This window comes from Martes martes (assembly GCF_963455335.1).
Source record: "Martes martes genome assembly, chromosome: 1".
Taxonomy (NCBI): Eukaryota; Metazoa; Chordata; class Mammalia; order Carnivora; family Mustelidae; genus Martes; species Martes martes.
Genome location: NC_137888.1, coordinates 197,789,304 through 197,815,450, shown reverse-complemented (window position 1 = coordinate 197,815,450; position 26,147 = coordinate 197,789,304). Strand labels below are relative to the sequence as shown.

The 26,147-nt window shown below is 58.2% G+C and overlaps 1 protein-coding gene across 1 annotated transcript; it reads left to right on the top strand.

The window, feature by feature from the left end:
• The first annotated feature begins 1,623 nt into the window (after nt 1–1,623).
• On the top strand, nt 1,624–15,904 carry SLC38A3 (solute carrier family 38 member 3). The gene is made up of 16 exons (XM_080815196.1): nt 1,624–1,697; nt 9,375–9,524; nt 9,619–9,700; nt 9,879–9,994; nt 10,566–10,639; nt 10,722–10,814; nt 10,918–10,999; nt 12,135–12,217; nt 12,309–12,367; nt 12,567–12,731; nt 12,813–12,892; nt 13,170–13,270; nt 13,505–13,629; nt 13,714–13,858; nt 14,785–14,888; nt 14,977–15,904. Exons 2-16 carry the CDS (start codon nt 9,424–9,426, stop codon nt 15,079–15,081), a joined length of 1,515 nt encoding a protein of 504 aa, XP_080671322.1. The 5' UTR covers nt 1,624–1,697; nt 9,375–9,423; the 3' UTR covers nt 15,082–15,904.
• Nucleotides 15,905–26,147: the final 10,243 nt, after the last annotated feature.

Genomic DNA, 26,147 nt, shown 5'->3' with positions numbered 1-26,147 from the left:
CCACAGCAGCCCAGCCCAGCTCAGCTGGCCTTTCCTCCTCCTGTCAGGACTAAGGACCCCAACATCCACATGCTGGGTGACCTTGATGCCAGGTCTGGGCCCTCAGGAACTGCCAGTGAGAGCACTCAGCCCTTTGCAAATGGCGTCAGTGAGCATCCAGGATATATGTCGCTGGGTTAAGGGGGGGGGGGTGCGGACCTGGTCAGCTCCTCGCCTACTGACTCTCCAATGGGCAGTCCTCAAGCCCCTTTGGAGACTGAGAGACTTAGGGTCCCTCATGACCAAGGTAAGCTCTGATCTGGGGATTACACTAGCCCCAGATCAGGAGGAAAAGCCAGTCCCTTCCTATTTTTCAGCCATAAGAAGGGTGGGAGCTTGAGTGGTTTCAGGAATTGATACCATCCCAGGGCCTTTCTCTTTAGCCCTCCCAGCTCCCTGATACCCCCAGCCAGATTCCCCTGCCCTCGGCTCACATCTTCCCCTTCATCCATTCCCCTCAGGCCAGGGGAGAGGACAGAACCATTTCCCTGTGACACAAGGGGAAACTGAGATAGGCTCGGGCTTGGCTCTGGTGGTGCTGTGAGTCAGTAGGAAGAGAATCCAGGAGTCCTGACTCCCAGCCCAGAGCACAGGAGAGGTTAGGCCTGTCCTCTGAGGGCATTCCCTTAGTACCAGGAGAGGGGCAGACATGACACAGAGACATCCAGCATGGCTAGGAACAGCAGAGGCCATGGGATTAATCGGATCAGAGCCAGTGGCTGAGAAGCAAGGGACACAGCTGTGCTGGGAACCCCCCCCAGCTCACCCCCAAGGTCAAGGCCTCTCCCAGCTCCCTGCTGGCTAGGCTTGGCGGGGGGGCCTTAACACCAAACACCCACCTCTGAGCTCCAAGGCCTTGGGTGGGAAGCAGGCAGGGGTGGGATAGGAGCCCCCAGCCAAGAACAAGACAGCCTAAAACCCTTCACCCCGCCCCCTAGGGCACTAAGTCCTGGGTCCCACTTCCCATGGGCAGACACAGCTGTCTCTTACTCCTTAGAAATAAGGAAAGAGGAGGGGGGGCATGGCAGGGAGAGCCCAGCAAGGCTCATCAAAAGCCAAGCGGTGCTCCCCTCCTATCTCAAAGGCCCTACCCCTATCTGTTCCAGCCTCAATCTCTTCTGAATATCTGGGGTGAAGACGGAGAATTGATGCAGTTAGCCCCCCGTCCTTACCCGATCCCACCTCTGCTTGGGAAGGGTGAGGCAGGCAGAAAAGACATTTTGTGTCGGACTGATAATCTGAAGTTCCCCACCGAGAGCACCCTTCACCGACGTTAAGCACTGCTCTGTTCTCTTCTGGCTTCGGGGAGGTGAGGGCAGAGCATTTCAGGGGTTAAGGGGCACTCAGATAGAATCTGCTCCGGACCGAAGCCTTCCTCCCACGGCACTCAGCTGAGCCCCTCTCAGAGCAGCTGCTCTTCTACCTAGGGGCTCTTTAGCGCTCGGGCTGCCCCTCTGCTCCAAGCGGGCCGGACCCCCCCCCTCCGCCTCTCCCCAGACCAGCCCCTCCTCCCGCCCGCCGCCTGGGATTGGCGGGCCGGGGGCGGGCCAGGGGCGGGGCCGGGCGCCCTTCATCCCCCGCCGCTGCGCTCAGCCGGGAGCAGAGCGGACAGCGCCAGCCAGAGCGGAGCGCCGTGCGTCCCCCACCCGCCGGGCCAGGTACCGCTGGGGGCGCCGACCCCAGCCTAGGGCACCGGGCGGGCAGAGCCCTACTGTGCACCCTCCCGTCTGTAGCCGGGCTCCGGGCAGCTCCCCTCGCCCTCCCTGCCCCGGGCAGGCGCCCCAGCCTCCAGCGAGCTGGAACCCCGCGCTCTCTGGGCTCAGGTCCGGGAACCCGCCAGTCAGGGCTCGGCTCCGAGCTGGAGCTGGTATCCCCGGAGAGGCACTTTGTCGCCTCTGGGCCTGTCGGCCGCGGCAGGCGGGACAGCAGGAGGTAGCAGCCTTCGGGGCTGGGGCCGCAGGACTCCTTGTCCCGGCTCGGGCGGTGCGCGAGGGGCTTCCCGAGTCAGGACCCGCGGGGACTAGTTGGAGAGGGTCCCGGAGGGGGCCCGAAGAGGGACCGGGAGCGGGCCCTGGAGCGCTGCCCCGACGGGCGCCTGACAGGCCAATCTGCCCGGCTGGCACGCCGGGAGTCCGGGTATATTTATCCCGGCCGCGTTGGGCAGGGGCTTGAGGGCAGATCGGGCCAGGCCGCCTAAGGGGCCGCGGGGCACATGTTGGTCCCAGAGCCGGTGCCATTTGCAGCCGGGCCAGCGGGCACGGCGGGCACAGGGCGCGTGTGGCTCTCTGGCCTGAGGGCGGGGCTCTGTGCGCGCTCCTTGCCGCCTTATTGCCCGGTGGGGGTGTGAGAGCTGGCGCCACGCACACGCGCGGAGGGAATGGACCAGGCCAGGGTTTGCAGGAGCCCGCCCCCACTCCATTAGCCCCTTCGATTGGCCACAGCGAATGCGTGCGTTTGTTTACACCCGGGGAGGGGGAGGCCAGGGGCGGGGCCTGTGGGAATCCTCCCTCTCCCCCCACAGTGACCTGATCCCTGAGCGCAGGCAGGTACAGGCTCTAGGACAAGTCTGAGAGGGACTAAGTCAAAGGTCCTTGCACCTTGCACCCTGGGGGACACCTCGACCCAGGCCCATCCTTCCTTCAGCCGGACAGTCCTGTCCTTCCTTCCGTGGCAGCCTTGGGCCACTGTTCTGTGCCTGGAAGAAGCCTTTGGACCTTCCACCCCTTCCTCTTCAAGCACACAGTCTGGCATGGGAGCTCAGTTCCCTCTAGAAAGGAAGAAAATTCCTCAGAGCTTCTCGGTCTGGACCATAGAAAGCTGGAGAGATCTGGGGACGGTTCCATTTTGGGAGGGGGAGGTTCTGCACAACCTTGGAAGTCTTCCTGCAGGAAGCACCAGAGGTGGGAGGAATCAAGGGTGGGTGAGGCCAGGCCTGGCACATCTCCAAGAGAGCTGGAATGACTGGAATCAGAAATGAGAATCTCTGACCCCTTGGGGTTGGGGACAGGGGGCCGGTTCTCTGGAGAGGTTGTGGGTCTATGTCTCAAAACTTTACTCTGCCTGGGTTCATTGAGCCCGTGTATTCACTGGCTTCTCAAACCATTCTTTCTTGGGTACTGGTTCTTTCAGCCCACATCACTACCCCCCATCCCCTACCCCACCCTAGTCCAGGGCTCCAAGTGGCCAGACCATGACAGATTACCCCTGTCCTGGTGCTTGCTGCCCTAGCAGGCGGCCTTGGAGCCTTGAGCAAATTGAGAAACGAAGGCACAAGACAGCCTGGGTGGTTCACGGTCGCTAGGTAGGGCCAGGGAAGGTTTTTGAGCTGAACTGAGGGCACCCTGAAAGCCCAGGCTGGGTGTGGAAACAGGCACTCATTCAGAGGGGAAAGCATGTTTTAGGGGAGTGGCTGACTGCAGGGGAGGGTCGGTTTGGTATCTGTGTAAATGCGGAAAGCTGCGGTGGGATGTGCAGCCTATGCTGTGGGAAGATAGGAGCCCTGCAGGCACACGGTCTAGGACAGACACGCATGGCCAGGGGCCAGGGGCCACTTAGAACTGGGCTGAGATGGGCTGGGGGCTGGCCAAGGGCCTTGAACTGGTTCTGTTCACTCAACAGTATGTACTGAGCACCTACTGTGTGCCCTGCACACCTTCAGTCTGGTGGGTGGACAGCTGGCCTTTGACTCTGGATAAGAAGACAGATGTGGGGGTGGGGGGTGCATTCTAGAGGACCAGGCGGGGCTTCTGGGGGCTAAAGGGAAGGACCAGCTGCTGGGGCAGGAGGGGCTTTCCGGTTAGCGGCCTGGGGTGGCTTGGTTTTGAATTTCCGCTCTGCGGGCCACGTCCTGTACACAGCCTCTCGGCCGGCACGTCTGCACACGTGCATGGCTGCTGAGAATGGGGGTCACTTCAATTGACTGTCACCTCTGTGTATCTTTCCCATTGTCCTGGTAGACAAGCACTGGACCGGGGAGGGGTCTTTCCAGCTGGGACTGGCCGTGCACCGGCTCAGTCCCACCGTCCGGATGTCCCTGCACCTAGCTAATAGAGGCCCAACCTGCCCTTATAGGAACCCACAAATGCCATGGCAGCCTTCCTTCAGGGCCCTCCCAGGTTCTGCCCGGCCATCCCTGTGGTGACCGCTGGGCCTGCTGCCCACTCACCTGGGCCTCTGGCTCCCTCTTCCCTTCTCACTCTTTCTGGGGTTCTCTCTGTCTTTCACTGGTTATCTCCCTGTTTTTCTGTCTCTTTCCACTTGGCTATCTCTGGCTGGCTGGCCAACTCTGTCTCTCACCTCCCTGCTTGTCTCTCTCTCTCTCTGTCTCCTTGTCTGAATGTCTGTCCACCTCTGTGTGTGTGCATTTTCCTGTTTGTGTACCTCTATATCCATCTGCATTTCTCTTTCTCCCTGTGCCTCCCTGTCTGTCTGTCTGTCTGTCTGGATCAGTGTGCGTGGACACATGTACCATACATATGTGCTTTCTGTTCTTCCTCTTTCCCAGTCCTCTCTTCCCTCCCTCTGCCTCTCTGCTTCTGCCTGACATTGGATGGTGCCTCTCCTCCAGCCCGACCTTGCCTTCAGCCGCCCCTGCCAGGGTCTCTAATGAGTCCTGAGCTGCCCCAGGCCCCTGCTCCAGCTTTCCTTGGGGCTAGAAGTCCGGCTGTCCAAATATTTGGCCGCCTCCAGGGGATTCCGGGTCAGGAGGGAGGAGGATGGGCTGGCTGGCTCGGGGTCTCCCCTGCCCCTGGGGGGCCACAGGCACGTGATGTCCTGTCCTTTGCCTCAGCTGGGCCTCGAGCTGCACGTCCCTCTCAGCAGGCTGGCCGTGGGGGGAGGGGGCTGCTCCTGGCTCTGGCCCAGTCTCAAGCCAAGAGGTTCCAGCTGCAGCGTCCACTGGGGGAGTAAGGAGGGTCCTGGGCTGGGTGGGAGGAGAGGCCTAGGTGTCTCAGGGTAGGCCCAACTCTACACAGCTGTTGAGTGTCTAGAAAATGTACCCTGTCACAGGAAAGTCCAACTTCCGGCCCCAGCTGGGCCCCTCAGATCCTCCTAGACACTTCCGGATGCCCAGAACACAGACGCACCGACCCCAGACACCAGGGCCAGGGAGCTGAGACGAGGAGGGATTGGTGTTGCCAACACATCGGCATTCTGGGCCATCTTCCTTTCTCTGGATGTGCCCCCTCCTGCACACCCCTGCCTCAGGTCCAGCCCAGCCTTGACCAGCCACTGGCTACTTACCCAATATTGTGGACAATGAAGGAGTAGTGGATGAGGGACTGGGTCTACTGAGGTCAAAATCTGGATTTGTACGCCTGGAGGAGGGGCTAGGGGTGTATAGGGCTTTAACACTCTCCCATGTTCAGAACACCTTCCTGATATGCCCTATGTCTAGTCCCTGACCTCAGCAATCATCTCCCCACCAATCCCTGGGGCCGGGCCTTGAGAACGCATGACTCAGACACGTCCATTGAATCCCGTTTCCCCGTTGACTGATAAGTTGTTCTAGGATGGTGTTCACCCTCTGAAACCTGGAGAAGCAGGTGGGCAAGGGGTGTTGGGATAGGAGGGGCACCCTGTCTTCACCGAGGAGGGAAATAAGGATGGCTGAGCTGGACCTGGGGGCAGGCCTCATCCCTGAGCCCCCAGGGATGACCACAGTGGACCCATGGGCCAGGCCAGCTGCCTCGCCCGAGATCTGGGCTGAGGTTAGGACTGCCCGTGCCCCAGAAACCTGGGGGCCACTGCAGCAAGTTCTATGGGGTCTGTGCCTTCACTAAGCATATGTGGCCACAGGACTGAGGGAAGGACAGTGTGGATGCCTTCCTGGGAATAGCCCTCTACTTCAGACCCACTGATGTCCCTGAACACTGGGGAAAAAAGCGGTGGCCCCAAAGATCATGGGACCAAGAGGTATGTGTCCCACAGCAACTGATGCAAGCAGTGGCCTGGATTCCTGGGCCTCGAAATCTTTAATTAGCCAAACTCAACACCTGTCGAGGTGTGCCTGACAAATTCTCACCCCATGATGTCCGCGTGGGCGAGCGTTACCTGCGGCACTATCCCTATTGCTCCTGGCCTCGCCTTATCTCCCAGCAGAGCAAACAGGCCCCAGGGCAGTGGCCTAGGCCATCGATTTCCTGCCCAAGTCCATGCTGCCCCCACGACAGATGCCATTCTGATGATCTGCCCAAGGTTGCAGTGATCTCGCCACCCTGGAGCCTGACCCTTCTCTGGGATCCCATGGCATGGTCTAGGACAAAGGCCTTGGAGAAGCTCCTCGCTCTGTCTCCAGCTTTGCTAAACCTCATGGGACCCTGGAGGACAGGAGGACACTGCGGTCCTGAGTGGGGATTTCTCTGCCCATGGTCACACGGTGAGGCAGGGCCAGGCCAGGACTCAGAATGTCTGCTCTGGGTTGTCCCAACAGTGGGTCAGACTTGGCTGGCAGCTTGCTTTAGGCAGAGGCTGTCCCTGAGTCTACCCTGATTCCCTGATACAAAGGAGCATGCTAGGCGATAGGCCTGAGGGCTGGGAAATGTCAGAAATGGGCTGCCAGCCTCAGGGAATGGCTGGGGGCCATTGATCTCTACCCTGGCTTCTCAGCCCTTAGCTCTGCCCTACCCTGAAGTACAGACTGCTTGACCTGGCTTTCAAGGCTTTGTCGGGTTTGTCTATGGCCGTGGAACCTTCTTCAGTCTGTCTCCTACCACACCTTTGCCCATGCTGTGCCCACTGCTTCAGGTACTTTTTCCTTTTCCATGATTTGGGACTCCTGAGATTTTAGAACTGGCCACAACACCTCCTCCTCCAGGAAGCCTTCCTTGATGCCTCTGTCTCCCCCCGCCTTTTAAAAAAGAATTTATTTATTTGTTTGACAGAGAGAGATCACAAGTAGGCAGAGAGGCAGGCAGAGACAGAGAGAGAGAGAAGGAAGCAGGCTCCCCACTGAGCAGAGAGGCCAATGCAGGACTCTATCCCAGGACCCTGAGATCATGACCGAAGGCAGAGGCTTAACCCACTGAGCCACCCAGGCGCCCGTCTCCCCTTTTTTGAGCACTATGTGGCTTACATTTAGTTACTATAGGAGCCATAGTGTCGGGGACATGTTTGGGGATTTTGTCCCTTCCAGACTGGAAGCCACTTCAGGCACGATATTCCATGTCCTCTCTGGGATCTCAAGCCAGGCCAAGACCCAGCAGTGACTGGTTGTGAGTAATAGGTTGTGAAAGTCCAGGCCTAAGTCCTACTGGGGGGATGGGGAACCTGGAGACAGGAACTCGCACTTTGGCCATGACCATGCCATGGGCTGTGGTCTCCCTGGAGGTAGTGCCTGGCTGCTAGGGAAGGATATTAAGGCAGAGAAGGGTGCTTTGTCCAAGCTGCCAACTCAGCACACTCTGAGGGCCTGTCCCAGCCTGCCCAGGGGCAACCCCAGCTGAGAGCCAGGGGGCACTCTGGAGTTACTCTGGAGATAAGGTGCTGGCATCACCACACCCAACTGGGACCCTTGGAGAGGGGCTGGTGGTGGGGCTCAGGGCAGGGGCATGAAGACAGCCTGACTTCAGGGGCTCTTGGCCAAGGCAGGAGAGCACGAGAGGAGCTGGTCACATTGTCATGGTCCTAAGTGGGCAGGGCTGGAGGTGCGACAGTTTCAGATGCCAGCATGAGAAGAAGGAGAGGAAGGTCGAGGGAGTCCAAGGATGCCAAGTGTGAGGTCCTCAGGACCGAGGTGCCTGGGATCTGAACTCTGGCCTGGGGCTGCCTAGGGCAACGGTGGACTGGTCCTCTGGTCAGTTCTCTGTGGCTGGGGCCTGAGGCCTGAACCCAGCTTCCTATCTCCACTCATAGCCCTGAGTGCTAAGACCCCCAGCGCTCTGGGTTCTAAGCAGACCTGAAACCATCAGGAACCGGGGTGGGGGGGGGCGGCATTCAGCGTTCCCAAGCAGACAGGGTGCGTGGCATCATGACGACACTCTGGTGGGGTGCCCGGCCAGCTCAGTCGGTAGAGCCTATAACTCTTGATCTTGGGGTTGTAAGTTTGAGCTCCATGTCGGGTATAGCAATTACTTAAAAATAAAGCCTTAAAAAAGACTAGGTTTTGGCAGACCTGCATGGCAGTGCTGTCCCCTCCTTGGTCTCCACTCGGCTCCTAGCTCTCCTGCTGGTCTCTCTGGCCTCCAGGACGTCCTTATAGACCTGGGGCACTGTGCCCAGGTAACTTCTGGGCATGAGGTAGGTGGCTCCCGGCCCCTGTGATGGGAGAGGGGCCAGTGAGGTGTGTGGCAGGGGGCAAGGGCAGTGGGGGAGAAAGGAGGGGAGCTGGTTCCTTGCAGACCTAGCAGAGCCATGCCCTGAGGGCAGGGAAGGGAGGACGATCCAGCGGCCCAGGCCCCTCTACAGCAGCCTCAGGCCCTGAGTTCCTGGCCTGGGGTTCCAGGAAATGGGGAATCTGCTCAAAGGGTCCACTCCTGGACGGTGACCCCCTAAGGGGTGGGGGTATTCCCTAGCAGGGGAAGAGAGGTTTGAAGGAGAACATGGCCATAAGGCCAGGGCTGTGTGGAGGGTGACGCCTGTGTGGGCCAGAGAAGTCGGCCCTGGGACACTCATTTCCTGGAAGGCCCCCTGAGGGCCCTTCGCGGCCAGGCGGGCAGGGCCCAGGTGTCCAGCCACCCAGCACCGCCTCAGGCCTCCTGGCTCCGGGGGGGTAGCCTTTGCGCCTGCCGTTCCCAGCGCCAGCTCTCAGACCACAGAAGGGCCTTTGTTCCGGCTGCCAGCAGTGCCCGCCGGGCGGCTGGGAACAGGGCCCACAGCCCTCACCCTCTCCCGAGGCCTCCAGCCGTCGGGCAGTGCCATTCTAGGTTGGCTAGGAGGCCCCTGGCACACAGGGCCAGCACAGGAAACCATCTCCCGGTATTAATGTCAGGGAGGGGGAGTCGGTCCAGGGCCCACCCCCAGAGTGGGGTCTGGATGCCTGGGACTCAGCATCCTAGGGTCCATACACCACTGGGCTCTGAACTCAGGTCATCTAGCTGATCCTCACTGGACAGATGGAGAAACTGAGGCCCCCATGGGCTTGCCTGGGCTGACATGTAGGGCAGGGGAGGCAGGGAGCGCTAGGTACAGGCCAAGGGGCGTCCCCTCAGGGTGTCCTGGAGAACTCAGGTATCTGAGCTCTACTCCCCCAAAAGCAGGGCCCAGGGAGGCAGCAGACACAGCTGCACATGCCTGTAAGTACTGAGTGAACTTCTAAAAGGTCTAGAGCCAATATGGCTCTAGACTTCTGGTGGGAATCCTGGGAGCGGGGATAAGCAGAGGGACCCATCACTTCGCAGACTTCCGCATCACTGTGAGAGCCAGCACTCCTGGCGGTGGCCCCTGACCATGGAGGCGCCTCTGCAGACAGAAATGGTGGAGCTGGTGCCCAACGGCAAACACTCGGAGGGGCTGCTCCCAGGCACCAACCCCACGGCAGGCAACCAGAGGTGAGCCGAGGAGGGACCAGGTCATGGCTTGGGACAGGGCAGGGTGCTGTGCAAAAGCTGAAGCTGAGCTGCCTGCTCTGGCCTGTGCCTGCAGGGTTGAGGGCCCCAGACGGAGCTGCGTGGAGGACGAGGGCTTCCTCCAGAAAAGCCCCAGCAAGGAGACTCACTTCACTGATGTGAGCTGGGGTGCAGCTGGGGGGGGGGCTCAGGATACGGCAGGGAGCGTGCCTGCAGCAAGGAAGGGCTCTGGGGCAGCAGCAGGAGGCTAAGGGGCAGTGAGGGGGAAATGCTGGGAGATCCTCCATGCTTTGCCGACTCCCCCCCGCAACTCCCATTTCACTCTGGTGCCTGCAGTTTGAGGGGAAGACCTCATTTGGGATGTCGGTGTTCAACCTCAGTAACGCCATCATGGGCAGCGGCATCCTGGGGCTCGCCTATGCCATGGCCAACACGGGCATCATCCTTTTCCTGTAAGTCCCCTCAGCAAACCCTCCGGAGACAGGAGCCCTAAACAGGTCACCAACAGCCATGACCTCCCAGGACCCACCAGTTTCCCATCCCAAGACCCAGGCTACAGTGAGTGGGCTTAACCCAAACCACAGCTAAAAAAAAAAAACCCTCCACAGCCAGACAAACATCTCTCATTTCCCAGCAAACCCACTGAGCTTACGACACAGGGCAAGCCTAACAGACCCGAGTCTATCCTACCACCTTCCCATGTGACAATCGAGCCTCCATGGCCAGGCCTTGTGCGGGCACACGTGTCCTTTACCTGGGAGCTCTGCCCTGCCACCCAAACGGAAAACATGTTTGTTCCAAGAACACGAGGAGGTGGTGCTCAGAGGCCCCTTCTGGGTCACGGCTCACCCTGGGTCAAACCGGGTGGTGTTCACCACTGCTGGGGCTTGTTGAACTTGCATCTAGACCTGTTGGGGGTCCAGAGACCTGGGTCGCAGACCCACACACTTTGGCCTCCCAGAGCTCCTCGCCCCTGCCAGCCCAGGAAGACCCAGGTGGCCTCCTTTCATCCATCCTCCTCAGGTTCCTGCTGACGGCCGTCGCCCTGCTCTCCAGCTACTCCATCCACCTGCTGCTTAAGTCCTCAGGGATCGTGGGTGAGCCTCTGACCCAGCCTGGAGCAAGGAGGGAGGGACTGGAGGGAGAACCCCTGACTGTTCTGACTCTTCGTGCCCACAGGCATCCGTGCCTATGAGCAGCTGGGCTACCGGGCCTTTGGGACCCCTGGGAAGCTGGCAGCAGCCCTAGCCATCACACTGCAGAATATTGGAGGTGAGGCTGGCAGGCAGACACAGGCAGGCGGCGGGCAGGTGGGCAGCCCAAAGGCTGGCTGCTTCAGCTGAGCCCAGCGCCTGCCTACCCCTCTCCCCCCCAGCCATGTCCAGCTACCTGTACATCATCAAGTCTGAGCTGCCCCTTGTCATACAGACCTTCCTGAACCTGGAGGAGCAAACCTCGTGAGCCCCAGGGTGGGCGGGGCCGGGTGAGGGCGGGAGGCCTCAGTCTACCCCTTCATGTGTACTGCCAGCCCCCAGAACACAGACTGGGCTAGTGGGAGTGATGAGACCATGCTTGCAAGTGTCTGCTGGAGGGGCAGAGAGCTGCCAGCAGAGCTAAGATTCAGTGGACACTCATTTAGGGAGCATGTAGGGGAATCCCCCAGGAGGGCCAGCTGGGATAAGGGGTGGGGCGAGGCTGAGGTAGCTGGGCCCCACCTGGGCCTGGACCCAGCCTGTGAGCACGGGAGGGCCTGAGAGCCTTGGGCTTAGCTCTAAGCACCTGCTATTCCTGACCGTGGCTTGGGTGTTAGCCACCCCCCCCCAACCAAGAAATTAAGCCCATGGTGTCCCAGTTGCCCATCGTCAGTTTAGCCAGCACTAATGGCATCAACCATGTTTTGTGGGTGGAGACAGAGAAGACAGCCAGGCCCTGCCCTTGGCCACACAGTCCAGGTAAGCAGATGGATTTGAACTTGAGAGCAGCTCTGGGAGGAACCAGCCAGGATTCTTCCCTGTCCCCCCACCTCCCCTCCACGCCCCTACCCCCAGTCCTGGGGACCTTTCCCAAGGAGTTGGCCTTTAGGCTTCCCTGGGAAGGAGGGTCTCATTCCTTATCCCTTCAGTTGTCTATGCCCCCTGTCCCTTGGTGGTGGGCGGGTGGCAGGATGATGCAAGATACAGATGCCAAGAGGGACCACAGGGGCACTGGAAGTTGGCAAGTCCCTGAGACCCCCTTGGAAAATGTCCCACCCACCCCCCCAGAGCCAGGTTCTTTTTCGGTGTCCCCCCCTACCTCCCTGGGCCCCTGGGGAAACTGGACCCAGACCTGTGTGTCCGGAGAAAAACAAGAGCAGTGACTCTACCTGTGGTGGTCACCAAGCAGGAGCCGAGTGCCTTAGTCCTCACCTCGCCCAGGAAAGTGCTGAGAGAACATCCATTTTGCAGATGGGGAAAGGGAGACTCAGAGCTCTGAAGGAGTATTTTTCAGAGGTCACTCAGTAGCACCATGGGTGGCACTGATTAGGTATGGAGACAGGCCCCCACCCCCAAGGCTGAGTAGAGTGACGTTGGCTCCCCACTTCTGTCCTTGCAGGGACTGGTACATGAACGGAAACTACCTGGTGATCCTAGTTTCTGTCACCGTCATTCTGCCTCTGGCGCTGATGCGGCAGCTTGGTGAGTGTGGCAAGGCCAAGGCCTTGGAGGGGGATGTTGGAGGGGTGCCTGGGAGGGGACCCCAGTCTCACAGCCCCTCCCCACTTTGCAGGCTACCTGGGTTACTCCAGCGGCTTCTCTCTCAGCTGCATGGTGTTCTTCCTAATCGCAGTGAGTCTCCCTCCATGCTGGAGCGGAGGAGGGCAGGTCACCCGGGGGAGGGGGCGGGGGCTCCTGTGTCAGGCCATGGGGTCAGGCCTTTCTGGGAAGCCTGGGTCAGAAGGCAACTCCTTCTGCCCTGACCTAGATGTGGCTTCATAATGATTCTATGAAGCCTGGCCCTGACCTTGCCATCCTTCCCGCAACCTAGGTCATCTACAAGAAGTTCCACGTGCCCTGCCCACTGCCCCTCAACTTCGCCAACATCACGGGCAACTTCAGCCTCGTGGAGGTCACCAAGGAGGAGGCGCCGCTGCAGGCTGAGACCCAGACCGCAGCCCTCTGCACCCCAAGCTACTTCACACTCAACTCCCAGGTCCCGACAGGCCAGGGTGGAGACAGTGCGCCCCATGAGAGTGGGGTGGGCTGCCCTGACGTGGTCCCCGTGTCTCCCCAGACGGCGTACACCATCCCCATCATGGCCTTTGCCTTCGTCTGCCATCCTGAGGTGCTGCCCATCTATACAGAGCTTAAGGAGTAGGTGTCTGTGGCGGGGGGTGGGGGGGGCCCTGGAGCTGGTTTGGGGAGAACGAATGTGGTCCCGACAGGACAGGGGGTAGGGGGTGGGGAACGACAGGGGCCAAGTCACTTTTTCAAACATCTCCATGGCTGCCCTGAGGGGAGACTGGGGGCAAGAGGGAGACATCCTCAGCTGCCAAATGGTGAGGGTGTGGTGCCAGAGAGACCCCAGGGCCCACGGGGACCTCTGGGGTAGCCCAGCTTGGCATCAGTCCCCTTTCCTGCTTCGCCACAGTCCCTCCAAGAGGAAGATGCAGCACATCTCCAACCTGTCCATCTCCGTCATGTATGTCATGTACTTCCTGGCTGCCCTCTTCGGCTACCTCACCTTCTACGGTATGGCTGGACCATGGGGGCAGAGGCAGAGGCCAGGCTGGGGGGCACGGGGCTGGCCGGCAGCCATGGCACCCTGCATACTATAGGCGCTAAGTAGGTGCGCGCTGCCTGATTGTGCCCTGCAGCTGTGGAGGTGAGTCTGTTGCCACTCCCCACAGTGTCAGGGTCAAGCCAGGCTCAGAGCCCACCCCCCTCCCCGGGCCGGCTGCTGACCACCCTCCCTGCCTGCCGCAGACGGAGTGGAGTCGGAGCTCCTGCACACCTACAGCAAGGTGGACCCGTTTGACGTGCTGATCCTCTGTGTGCGTGTGGCCGTGCTCACAGCGGTCACGCTCACCGTGCCAATCGTTCTATTTCCGGTGAGCTGGTGGGTAGGAGGACCAAGGCAGGGTGGGCGAGAGGGAGCTGACAGATTGGTGACTCTTCCCACCCCCGCCCCCCAGGTCCGCCGTGCCATCCAGCAGATGCTGTTTAAGAACCAGGAGTTCAGTTGGCTGCGGCACACGCTCATTGCCATTGGCCTGCTCACTTGCATCAACCTGCTGGTTATCTTCGCTCCTAACATCCTGGGCATCTTCGGGGTCATCGGTGAGGGTCTGGCCCAGCTGTGTGTAGAGGCAGGGCACTGGCCCAGAGAATTTCCTATCTGCACATCCTGGCAGATTCCTGAGATTATGCCTTACATTTAAGTGATGGCTGCTGGCCAGGTGCACAGCTTGGCTTCCTGTCTGAGATTTTGTCCTTAAGGCTATTCTAATCCTTTCTGAGGGCTCAAAACCAGAGACAGTTCCCCTTGCTAGGGGACGGGATGGAGCCCAGGTGCCAGGGATCTCTGCAAAGAATCTCACTGAGTCTTGTCCCCATTTCACATATAAGGAAATTAAGGTCCATCATGATTAGGGGAATAGCAGAGCCATACTGCTGGTAAGTAGGGGGCCTTGATTTAGCTCTAGGATCATGGGACTATAGGTTTGGTGTTCTGTCCACTGTCCCATCCCAGTTGGGTCTCTGAGCTAGAAGATCAGATAATTCTGAGATATCTTTGGGGTGACCCAACTCAGGAGACTCAGAGACCCAAGTCTGCAGGGACCAACACACAGGCCTGGGGGCCGAGTGTCACGGATATCATAGACAGGACTGGAGATTCTATGTATCTGAAATCTAACTCAAAATAATTTAAGCAGAAAGGAATGTATAGGCTCAAATAATGAAAAAACCTTCAGGAAGAGCTGTATCTAGGAGCCCCATATCTTCAGGGCTTTGTCTCTATCTCGTAGCTTGCCTCTTTTCTTTGCTAGCTTCATTCACTCACAGATTCCTCTACTGCCAACAGCACTAGCTTTCCATCCAGTTAGACAGAGAACAAGGGGAGGGACTGGTAGGCTCTCCAGAATCAGGCAGAGCTCTCAAGTAGAGTCTCTGGGTGAGACTGTGCCAACAAGGAACGTTTGATCTCATGGAAGGGTCCACCTCCGGACCTCAGCCAATGTGTGGACATGCCTCATTCTTTGCAGGTGCCACATCGGCCCCCTGCCTCATCTTCATCTTCCCTGCCATCTTCTACTTCCGCATCATACCCACCGAGAGGGAGCCTGCAAAGTCCACCCCCAAAATCTTGGTGCGAGGGTCCTGGAGGTTGGTGGCCTGGCGTGGGGCTGAGGGGGCTGCCCTGACCTCACCCCTGACTCTGATTCCTGACCTCACAGGCCCTTTGTTTCGCTGTGCTTGGCCTCCTGCTGATGACCATGAGCTTGAGCTTCATCATCATTGACTGGGTGTCAGGGACCGGCCAGCATGGAGGAAGCCACTAGGAGGAGACACCCATCCTGTTCTGTCTACTCATCCAAGTACCCCTGCCCAGAGTCTTCAGCCCCTGCTCCCATCCAGACAAGGGGGAGGAGAAAGACATGGTTAACACTATGGCATTGGGCCCTGACTCACGTCCTCTCCGTGGAAGGTTTTAGCTAGAGCCAGGACCAAGGCCCTTGGGCCACTACCTTGCTGGGCTCCCATGCTATAGGGGATTCATGGGCTGCGAGCAGGGTGGGGCTGTACCCTTGCTCCCTCCCTCTTGCCTCAGGTCCCCCCAAGCCTCTGTTCACCTTGCACAGATGCATTCACTGAGGCCCAGCCGCTGCCTCCTGAGGTCACACAGCCTGTAGGCACATAGAGCTGGAACCTAGACCTGCAGCCATCTCCCCACTTGCTGCTGGGCCGTGGTCTGCACCCTGGGGCCTCATCTCCCTCAGAGCACTTGCCTTTTTCCACTTCTGTCCCCGAGGCCCCTTTTAGGCACTTGGACTCAGGCCCTAGGCTACTCTTGTCTCCTTCTCCTGACCCCGTCACTAGAAGCAGCAACCCCCCCATACCTGGAGCCAGCAAGTTCTTTTGAGTGTGAGGCTGGTGTGGGCACCCCCAAGGGACCCCTACCCTGTCCCTTCACCAGTCCTGGGGAGGCTGGGACTCCCCCCACCCCCACCCCAAGCCTGGGCCATAGCTCACATTCCACTTCTGGGAGAAGAAAGAAGCTGGGGACCGGAATGTCTCTGCCCCTGGGAGCCGAACACCCAGGGGCTGCTCTGGGGCAGGAGTGGAGAGGCAGTGGGCTGCCTTTTATAAATATCATACATCAGACCAGTTCTGTTGTGTATCCGTGATCCCCATGCGCCCGGTGCTCTTGGAAAGTGGGTAAGACGTCGGGACGTGATGGTAATGGGAGCTCCTCCTGCCTCCTTCCCTGAGATGAGGGTGGGGACGGGCCCCCTTCCTCCCAAACCAGCCAGTGGCATGCTCAGATTCAGCTCTGGATCCAGGCCAGGCTCAGCACAGACCTGCTTTCTCACGGGGTGAGGTGGGGAGGAATTAATGAGGCCCCAGGAAATGGGACAGAGAGAGGCCTCCGGAAGGAGGCAACGTGAGGTGCATCCCCAGCAGCTCCAGGGAGGGTCTGAGCGGGGGGCAGCCGAGCCCTGCGGAAGCCCTGCCGAAGGGCCCCCTGCCCTCCCTGGCTGCCGCATCGGCCCTCAGTCAATGCCTTGAGTCTGGGAACAAGAGTCCAAGAATCCTGTGACCTGTCAGGCTGATCTTCTATTGAGAGTAAAACCCACTGTGAATAAAGGTGGGTTAGTCAGTTCCTGTACTGGGAGCCCCAGGTTTTGAGTAGAGGGTCCAAAGCAGGGCAGGGCTAGTCTAAGGATGCAGGGTGGCCCCAGGTGCCTTGGCCCCCGCTGGGACTGGGAAGCTGCCCATTGCCTGGGGCAGGCCTAAACCAGCTGGTATCCAGCAAGATGGAGCTGCCCAGGCCTTGGCACCAAACCCTCATTAGGAGAGACCCTGCACCCGGCTAGGCCGCTGGGGAAAGGGCAGCAGGAAAAATCCGGTTTGAACTGGCAGGGCAGTTGCCAGCTTGGGAAACCCCTGAAGAAAGAATTTCCTCAAGCTGGTGGCTGCGAGGCCCCTGGCGGTGCCAGCTGACCAGAGGGGGGCTTCCTGAATTTAGTTCCTTTTAGCCCCAGGCGCCTGACTCCAGCCTGGGGACTTACCCGGGAGGCCGGGAGGCCTGCAGCCCCAGAAAAGAACTGGACACTGGCCTAGAGGGGGCTGCAGCCTTCTGGGGGTCTCTGGCTTCCTCCTCCTCAGACTGGGTCATATCCCTGCGTGGAAACTTTGGCTCCTGGAGAGTGGGAGGCAAGGAAGGGCAGGGTCCAGCCTGCCAACAAACCCTGGGGGTCTTTTCTCATACTCCATCTGTCCAAAGAAGGCTGCAGGTCAGGGCAGTAGCAGGCCTGCCTGGATTCCTTTCAGACCCCAGGCCTGACTTTAGGCCTCCCAGACCAAGAGGATCGGCTCACGGTAACGCCACCTGCTCCTCCCCCCTCCCCACCCACACAGAGCTGGGGTAGAGGAAGAACTCTGCCCCACCCCAGAGGCCTTCTCTGCCTGCCCAGCTAGGTCTCCCTCAACCTGGCCACTGGACAGCCTTCTCTGGGGGGAGGGGGCAGATGATGCGGCCACCAGACTATATCTAAAAGCCAAGTGTCCACATGGCTGCTTGAAAATGAGTATCCCTTGTCCCTGGCTGTCAAGGTCCAGCTGCTCAGGGGCGCCTCGGCGGCTCAGTTGGTTAAGTGTCAGACTCTTGATTTCGGCTTATCATGATCTCAGGGTCGTGGGATCGAGTTCCGAGTCAGGCTCTGCCCTGGGCAAGCAGCCTACATGGGATTCTCTCTCTCCCTCTGCCTCTCCCCTCCCCCTCCCCCACTGGAGCTCTCTTTCTCCCTCTATCTAAAAAAAAAGTCCAGCCACTCAGCCCCCATAAGGATGGGTCTGCAGGCCCTGGGTCACATTTAAGCATTTTTGTATGTTTTGAAGAATTTTCTAGGTCTTCTTTCTCTTCTTTTTTCCTTTTTAAAATTTGCTCTGCTTGGGATATTAACAAGTTGAAGCAGCCAGAAAGTTCAGCACAGGGGTCTTCTGTATGTCTCTTCACTGCTTTTCTTACGATTGTTTGTAATAGCAAAGTGAGATGATACAGACCAGGAAAAGGGGCCAAAGCCCTGCCTTGGTCTTCTCTGAGCCACCTTCCTCACCTGTGTGCAGGTGCACACCTCCCCCTGCTAATGGAAAAGGAGTTCGTTCATTCAACAAGTGTCTATGAAGATTTCCCATGCTAGGCACTCTGCCAGCACCGGTACACACAGCAGTGACCAAAGTGAAGGCCCCTGCCTTCCTGGAACTTACATGCTAGGCATGGGATTGAATTCAGACCAGAAACATGAAACATAATCAGGGAGTGACATCCTTTGTTAGAAGATGGTCAGGCAGTACCTCAGGGACTGACAATGGCAAGATAAGGGCAACAAAGAGTAGGGGTTCTGGAGGTGGGTCCAAGGTGGGCCTCACTGAGAAAGAGATGTTTGACCAGAGATTTGGAGAGGGAGGAAGTCATGTGGATCCCCCAGAGGGATCAGCCTGTGCAAAGCCCTGAGGCAGAAGTTGCCCAAGAGAGGGGCAGCAGGGAAGTCATTGTGGCTGACGCTGAGGCCGTCAGACAAGTCTAGGGTGACTCTAAGGCTGTCTAGGGACCAAACTGCTACTGCATCCACTGAAGGAGGCAGTTCTTGGAAGGGAAGGAGATCAGTTTTGCCTATGAAATCTTTAAACAGGGGCGCCTGGGTGGCTCAGTGGGTTGGGCTTGAGTCACCATCCCAGGACTCTGGGATCAAGTCCCACGTTGAGCAGGGGATCTGCTCATCCCTCTCTCCTGGCCCCTCCTCCCACTTGTGCTTGCTCTCTCCCTCACTCTCGCTCTCTTTCTCTCAAATAAATAAAATCTTTTTTTAAAAGATTTTATTTATTTATTAATAAAATCTTTTTTTAAAAAGATTTTATTTATTTATTTGACAGAGAGAGATCACAGTAGACAGAGGGGCAGGCAGAGAGAGAGAGAGGGAGGCAGGCTCCCTGCTGAGCAGAGAGCCTGATGCGGGACTCGATCCCAGGACCCTGAGATCATGACCTGAGCCGAAGGCAGTGGCTTAACCCACTGAGCCACCCAGGCGCCCCAATAAAATCTTTTTTTTTTAAGATTTTATTTATTTATTTGACAGAGAGATCACAAGTAGGCACAGAGGCAGGCAGAGAGAGAGGGGAAGCAGGCTCCCGGCCGAGCAGAGAGCCTGATGCAGGACTCGATCCCAGGACCCTGAGATCATGATAGACATGATCATGACAGATCATGAGCCAAGGCAGAGGCTTAACCCACTGAGCCACCCAGGTGCCCCATAAATAAACAAAAATCTTTAAAAAAAGCTTTCAACACTGACTGGACGTCAAAGTGGAGATGCCAAGTCGGCGGCTGGATATGTGACTCAAGAGTGGCCAGTGGCCAGTGCTGGGGCTTTGGGTCTGGGAAGCAAGGGGTCCTAGATGGGAGGACAGTGGTCAGTGTGGTGGTGAGTGCAGATAGGAGGGCAGCAGGCAGGAGCTCTGGGACTCTCCTATTAGGAGGAGGAGAGAGGACGTGGGATCCAAGAAGGAGCTGAGCAGGGGGAGCCAGGAAGAGGTGGGAGAAAATGCGGGAGGAAGCAGGCTCCTGGGAGCCAGGCAGGGGTCAAATGCCTGGGAAGGTGAGCGTAGAGCTTCTGCTGGGTTCAACAATGTGTGGGGTCACTGAGGACCAGGGCTGTTTTGAGCAGGGAGGGGCAAGCCTGACTGGAGGAGGCAGAGGAGGGCGCGGTAGCACTTGGTGAGACCAGGTACAGGTGACCTGTGTGCAGTGAGAGGAACAGGGCCAACAGAGGCTTTTAGGAAGACTGGGGGGAAGCTACTGAGGGAAAGAGAGTGGACCGTGGCTTGGAGGTAAGTGAAGGCCAGGGCTCTGGAGACACTGGGTTGGAAGACAGTACCTGGAGGTTGGACAGTAGGCACCACAAGTATACAGGGCAGATCCTACTGGGCCTCGCCAAGCTTTGATAGCCAGGGACATGGGAGAGCACATGGAGGGACCCAGAGGACTCATCCAGATACCTTCCTTGACCTCTGTTTAAATTTCCTCCAGCAACTGACTTTCAAACAACTTGGAACAGTAATAATTGACTGGAAGTCACTTAGAAGGAGCAGTCCTGGAAAAAATCTGAAAGAACAAAACTGCTTTCAAAACCATAAGGTTGGGGCGCCTGGGTGGCTCAGTGGGTTAAAGCCTCTGCCTTCGGCTCAGGTCATGATCCCAGAGTCCTGGGATCGAGCCCCGCATCAGGCTCCCCGCATCAGGGAGTCTGCTTCTTCCTCTCTCTATCTCTCTCTGCCTACTTGTGATCTCTGTCTGTCAAATAAATAAATCTTTAAAAAAAAAAAAAAACCATAAGGTTGCAAACCTGCCCTCCAACGCACGGCGGGACCTGGACAGGATTAGACCGCGACGTGAGTCCCCACACCGCCCCCCACCCCAAGGTCTGTAGAAGGTGGCCTCTGCTGTCCCCTGGCGGCCAACAGCCAGAGTCCGGGCTGCGCCGTGACCCACTCGACACGTTGCAGGGCCGGGTGGCTGGGATGGATGGCCAGCTGTGGCTGTGCAGCCGGGCCTTGAGACTCTGAGGCAGTCTCCAAAGGCTTCCGGGCTGGTGCGTGGAAGGAAGGCAGGCAGGAAGACTCGGGGAGGGACAGGGGGAGGAAAGGTGGCCAAGGAAGGGCCGGGACCTTAACGGGGGACGCGGGGGGCTGCGGGGAGGGCATCCTGGGAAGGTAAGTGAGGAGCTGCCAGTCCCACACCTGGCCAGGTCCTGGGAGGGTGGGGGAGAAGGCCTGGACCTCCATAGGGTTGCCTGATCTGGAAGGAAGGAAAGGGCTGGACTCCCAGAGCCACTCTTGGGATCTAGCCTTGATCTTGCCTTCTGAGAGTCCCTCCCCGCGTGACCGAACTCCTCTCCTTATCCTACCCACGTCGACACCGGGGTCAAACTCAGAGCCCCCCACTGCGCAACCAGTCCCGGGCTGGGCGTGGGCGGTAAACAGACAGCCGCCGGGAAGTGCCTGCCGGGACGGTGCCCCAGATCGGCGCGCCTGATCTCCGCTGTGAATTTGGGGAGGCAGAAGCGGGAGAGGGTCCTGGAACGGAGGGTGTAAAGGTGCCAGGACCAGAGAGAGCTGAAGGCAGCTGTTAGGGCACGTTCTGGGGATGGGCCGAGGGAACGCTCATCCTCTATGGCTGGAAAGGCTTGGCAGGCTGGGACCAGGCGCGGGAGAAGGCCACGCCACGGAGGACTCGGAGCCAGAGGACGCTGAAGGGCTGCTGCCCTGTGGAGAGGGAACCTGGCTGGCCTCTGATGGCAGGCAGGTCTGCGGGGGCCGGGGCCAGAGCCGGAGACTAAACGAGGCGAAAAGGCAGGGATGCGACAGCCAGCAGAGCGGAAGGAGATGGGGAAGGCTGCGCGGTGGCGGAGGCGGAGGCGGAGGCGGAGGCGGAGGCGGAGGCCGGAGGCGGAGGCGGAGGCCGGAGGGCGGAGGGCGGAGGCGGAGGGCGGGGGAGCGCCGGGACGGTCTCGGCTCCGGCGCTGCGTCCGAAGCACGCCAGGGGGCGCCGCTGCCCCGCGAAGCCTTGCCGGGCCTCCTGCGGCCACCGAAGTCCCGCACTCCCGCCTAGAGAGGCCCCGGAAGAGGCGGGGCGCGCGCTCAGAGACGGCTTCCGGCTTCAGTTGGGTCAGGGAGGCGGGGGGTGGGGAGTGCCGTGGGTGGGGCCTGGGCGCGAGAATTTGGGGAGTGGGGTCAGAAATGGGGCGGAGCTACAGGGCTGCGGTGGGCTTGCGGAGGTGACGCGGGCTGGAGGCGGCAGGGCTGGAGCTAGTCGGCCCAGTGCCTGAGCTTCGGGCCATTTCTCTCATGAAATACAGTCCCGGGGCTCCGGGGGCCCTAGCGCTGCGCAAGGCCTGGGGGCAGGGCATAGAGCGCTTTGAGCAGTGAAGAAAGGGGAAGGGAACTCCAGAGGGGAGGTGGGAGGTGCACAAAGGTGGGGAAAGCAGGTATGGGACGCGGGGAAGCCTTTAGACTGATTTTCTTTAAATGTCCATTTAGAGGCACCTGGGTGGCTCGGTCGTTAAGCGTTTGCCTTCTGGGATCATGATCCCGGAGTCCTGGGATCAAGCCTCTCATTGGGCTCCCTCCTGGGGTGGGGGGAAGCCTGCTTCTCCCTGTCCCACTCCTCCTGCTTGTGTTCCCTCTTGCTGTGTCTCTGTCAAATAAATGAAATCGTTAAAAAAAAAAAAAATAATAGGGGCGCCTGGGTGGCTCAGTGGGTTAAGCGTCTGCCTTCGGCTCCGGTCATGATCTCAGGGTCCTGGGATGGAGCCCTGCATCTGGCTCTCTGTTTGGCACGGTGCCTGCTTCCCCCGGCCCCCAGCCTCCCTGCCTACTTGTTATCTTCCTCTCTGTCAAATAAAATCTTTTAAAAAATAATAATAATAAACGTCCATTTGGAGGAGAGAACAAGTCTGTGGAGAGGGATGAAAGTGCCAGCCAACCCAAACCTGCTAGAGGAAACAAGCTCAATCCAGGTATATATGCCCCCCAGTCCATGGGGGGGGGCGCTATTTTCTAGGGGATGATGGACAGCCATGTCTCCGTAGGCTTCCCTCCATTACCTTCACCCCCTGCCTTCTTTTTTGTCCAGGGGCCTGCCATACCCCTTATAGCTGCCAGAGGGAACTTTAAAATAGCAGATCATGGGGCACCTGGGTGGCTCAGTGGTTAAACGCCGGCCTTCTGCACAGGTCATGATCCCTGGGATCCTGAATGGAGCATTGGGCTCCCTGCTCTGTGGGAAGCCTGCTTCTCCCTCTCCCGCTCCCCCTGCTTGTGTTCCCTCTCTCACTATGTCTCTCTGTGTCAAATAAATAAAATCTTTTAAAAATAAAAAATAATTATAAAATAGCAGATCATGTCACCCTCCCTTAAACTCCCCCCTAGCTGTCAAACAAAACAAAACAAAAACCCTAGTTGTTTCCATCACAATTACATTTGTAATAAAATCTAAACTCTTCTTTGCCCCCATGGCCCTGACGATCTGGTCCCTGCTGACCACCCCCTGGCGCTAGCCCACAGCCTGGACTGTGCTGTGACATCCCAGCACCCCATGCCAGCCCAGGACTTTTGCCCTGTCTGGTAGCATCTTAGAAGCTTTTCTCCAGCAGCCTAACGCCGGCCCCAGGCAGGCTCATCCCTCTCACTGTGTACCTGGCTTCAGTGGCAGCATTTGTTCCCTGCAGTAGGGCAGAGCAATGTCCCACCCCCCAACCCTCAACCCCCCTACTCCCCCCCCCCCATGCTGCTTGCTCAATGACTGGCTTCCCTTCTGGAACAAGTCCCCTTTCTCATGTCCCTCTACTCCCAGCTACCATCTATAGGAGGCCCCTGAGCCCAGGTGGCTGGGCCTTGGGGGCACCTCACGGGCTGCTTGCTCTTGCATCACCTTCATTAGGGCTGTTTTTGCTCCTTCATTAAATTAAATTCCAGGAAGCATTGCTAATGAAGGCCCTAACGAGTCGCGGGAGAGGCTACCAGCCCCAGCCTTTGGACAGAGTGACAGAGAGGGCTAGGCAACAAGGTGAACGGAAGAATGGCTCCTGGGAATAGGATGATTATCATTTCCCAGGCCCTCTGAGGCCCCGGGGTTTCCTGGGGAAGGTGGCCTTTAGAATCTGTGTCTGCGGCCAGGTGTGGGTCATAGGCTGCAGGCTCAGATGTACCCCTGCCTCAGCATCTCTTGGGGCTTGGGAAACCCCTACCTGCCCTACTCCTCAAGAAAGCCTCTTGGCAGTCTTCTCTCACAGCTTTGTACCTCTTGCTCTTGCTATTCTGGTCAGGGTGGCCTCCTTTCTGTTCTAGGAACATGAAATATCTTTCTACCCCAGGGTCTTTGCACTGGTTGTCACCTCCACCTATCACTCTCTTCTCGGTTTATCACCTGGTTGGTCTCTTACCATTCAAAGGTCTTCTCAGATTGTTACTCCGGCATACACTCCCAGTGGCTTTCTCGTCACCCTGTTGATTCTCTCTGAAACCGTGGAGTTCATTTCCCTGTTTACTTGTTTGGCATGGGCTCTTAAAGGCAGGGTCCCAGCAGCCTCTCTCTCCCTAGGGTCCTCAGCACAGTGGCTCACGTGGGGTCACAGTAGTCAGTAGCTGCATAGATGACTCCTCTTCCCAGATTAACACCCCTCCACCCCCACTCCCACCCCCCACCCCACCCCCGTGTCAGGTGGAGCCCCCTAGCCCATCCACTAACTTCTGGCCTGAGTTCTCCCAGTGAAAGCCAATTATCTCTGAAGGAGGAGGATGACCAGGAAGGGGGACCCTGGACCTCAAGTCCTCCCAGGCTTGGGGCTCTTTCTCTGGGGAGTAAGAGAAGCCTGGGAAGAGAGGTTTGGAAGGAAGGGGCAGAGAGGGCAGGGTAGCTGACTCCAATCTCAGAACTGCTCCTGGCCTAAAGCAGGAAGGGGGAAGTGCAGGGGTTGTACCAGGAGGTGGAGCCTGGCTTGGGGCTGTAGGAAGGGAGCCTTCTCTGGCCACTGAGATCTACAAGCAGAAGATCCTGAGGCTCTTGTCTGCAAGGCCTGTGATTCTGGGGCCACAGAGTTTTGTTGCGGACTCCCCACCACCTGGGAGCCGTGGAAGTGGGGGTGGTCAGGATCCTGGATTCTGGGTGTCCCTGTGGGGTCCTGCCTCTTCCTGGGCTCTGGGTAAGGGCAGACACACCCACCCCGAAACTGCTTTTGAGGAAGTGCTGGTAGCTTCCCCTTCCTGGAGCCTGTGGGCTGGGGTGTCACAGCCCACTGAGAGGGTCTCCATTCCTCCCCCTGCTCAGGCTGGTGCATGGTAGGAACTCAGTTCAAGCTGACCCTGTGTGGCCTGTGGCGAGCCCCGGGGCTATTCTAGCTGTCCCAGTGACCAAGACGCTAAGCAGGCACCTGCCACTTCTCCATTCCAGCCCCAGTGCTGTCCCCACTTCTGCTGGCTGTCATTTCACTGGCTTTTATGGTCTAGTCCAGGGACAAGTCCTGCCTCCTCCAGTACCCATGAGGCCCTGGCTAGGCAGCTGTCCCCGGCCTCCAAACCAACATCTCTCAAAAGGACTCCCAGGTTCTGAAATGCGAAGGAAGCAGACACCTGTGTTGTCCCTCACTAGATGACTGTGAATGGGTCCTGGCCCCTTCTGACCCTCAGTTGCCTCAGAGGCAAAGCAAGGGGTTTCTCCAGCATGACCCTTGATTTTCTCACTGGCCCTTCCCCAAACCCACCCTCACAGTACCACCTCCAGGTTCCCTCTTGCCGCCTCATCCTTCCTCAGCGCTCCTCTCCCTGTACCACTCCCCACATCACCTCCACCAAGCAGCCTCCTTCCCCAGCACCAGCAGTTTCTCCCTTCTCGACTATGCCACTCACGACTATGACAAATATAGTGGCAGCAAGATTAGTTGCTTACAGTTTTCCCAGCTCCGGGAGGGGGGACCCCTAGAAAGGTAGGGTAGGGTTTGGGTGATTCATTCATTTAATTTGACAGATATTTATGTGCCACCCTCCAGGATTATGCTGTACGGGGTCTGGAATCAGAGACCTGGGTGGAAGAGACTTACCACCAGGACAGTGGGATCTGGGCCGGGGGTGGGGGAAGCTCCAGGATGGTGGGGTCCTAGAGGCTCAGCTCATAGCCGTGCAATGAGAAATAGTGAGGAAGAGAAAGCAGAGAGGGGTCAAGGAGAAGAGGATGGGGTGAGTGAGGTCAGTCAGATGGCTTGAGTGCTAATGTGTTAAGTGAGGGGGGAGAGGAGGTGGCCCCGGGTGGGGACAGGGCCTTGCAGAAATTGCTGTTATAACAACTCACCCCTACTTAGAGTTTTCCATGTGCCATGCATATTCTGAACACTATACCTACATTCCTCCCTTAGTGCTGATCTCAGCCAGTATAGTAGGTAGATATTACTGTTAGGCCCATTTTACTGATGAGAAAACTGAGGCACCAGGAGTTTCTGATATTTCCCCAAAGTAAGAAACCTGGCAAATTTGTAGTCTGTGCCCCAGAGTCCTTGCTGTCAACTGCTACTCTACCACTTCTGTCTCCTGCAGAGTCCAAACTGGTGTGTGTGGGTTTGATTCTCAGGACACTGGGGAGCCACAGAAGATTTGTGAGAAGAGAGTGATGTGATTTCTTTCAACAGGATCCCTTGGCTGCCATGTAGAGGATTAATTGTGGAGGAAACAAGAGAGCCAGGAATGAGGCTGGAGGCCTTCAATAAGGGACATAGGACAGGAACATATTTGAGGGGGAGTTAAGAAGGGGAAGAAACTGACGGGATGTAGGGCTGGGGACGAGGGGGTCATGACTTCG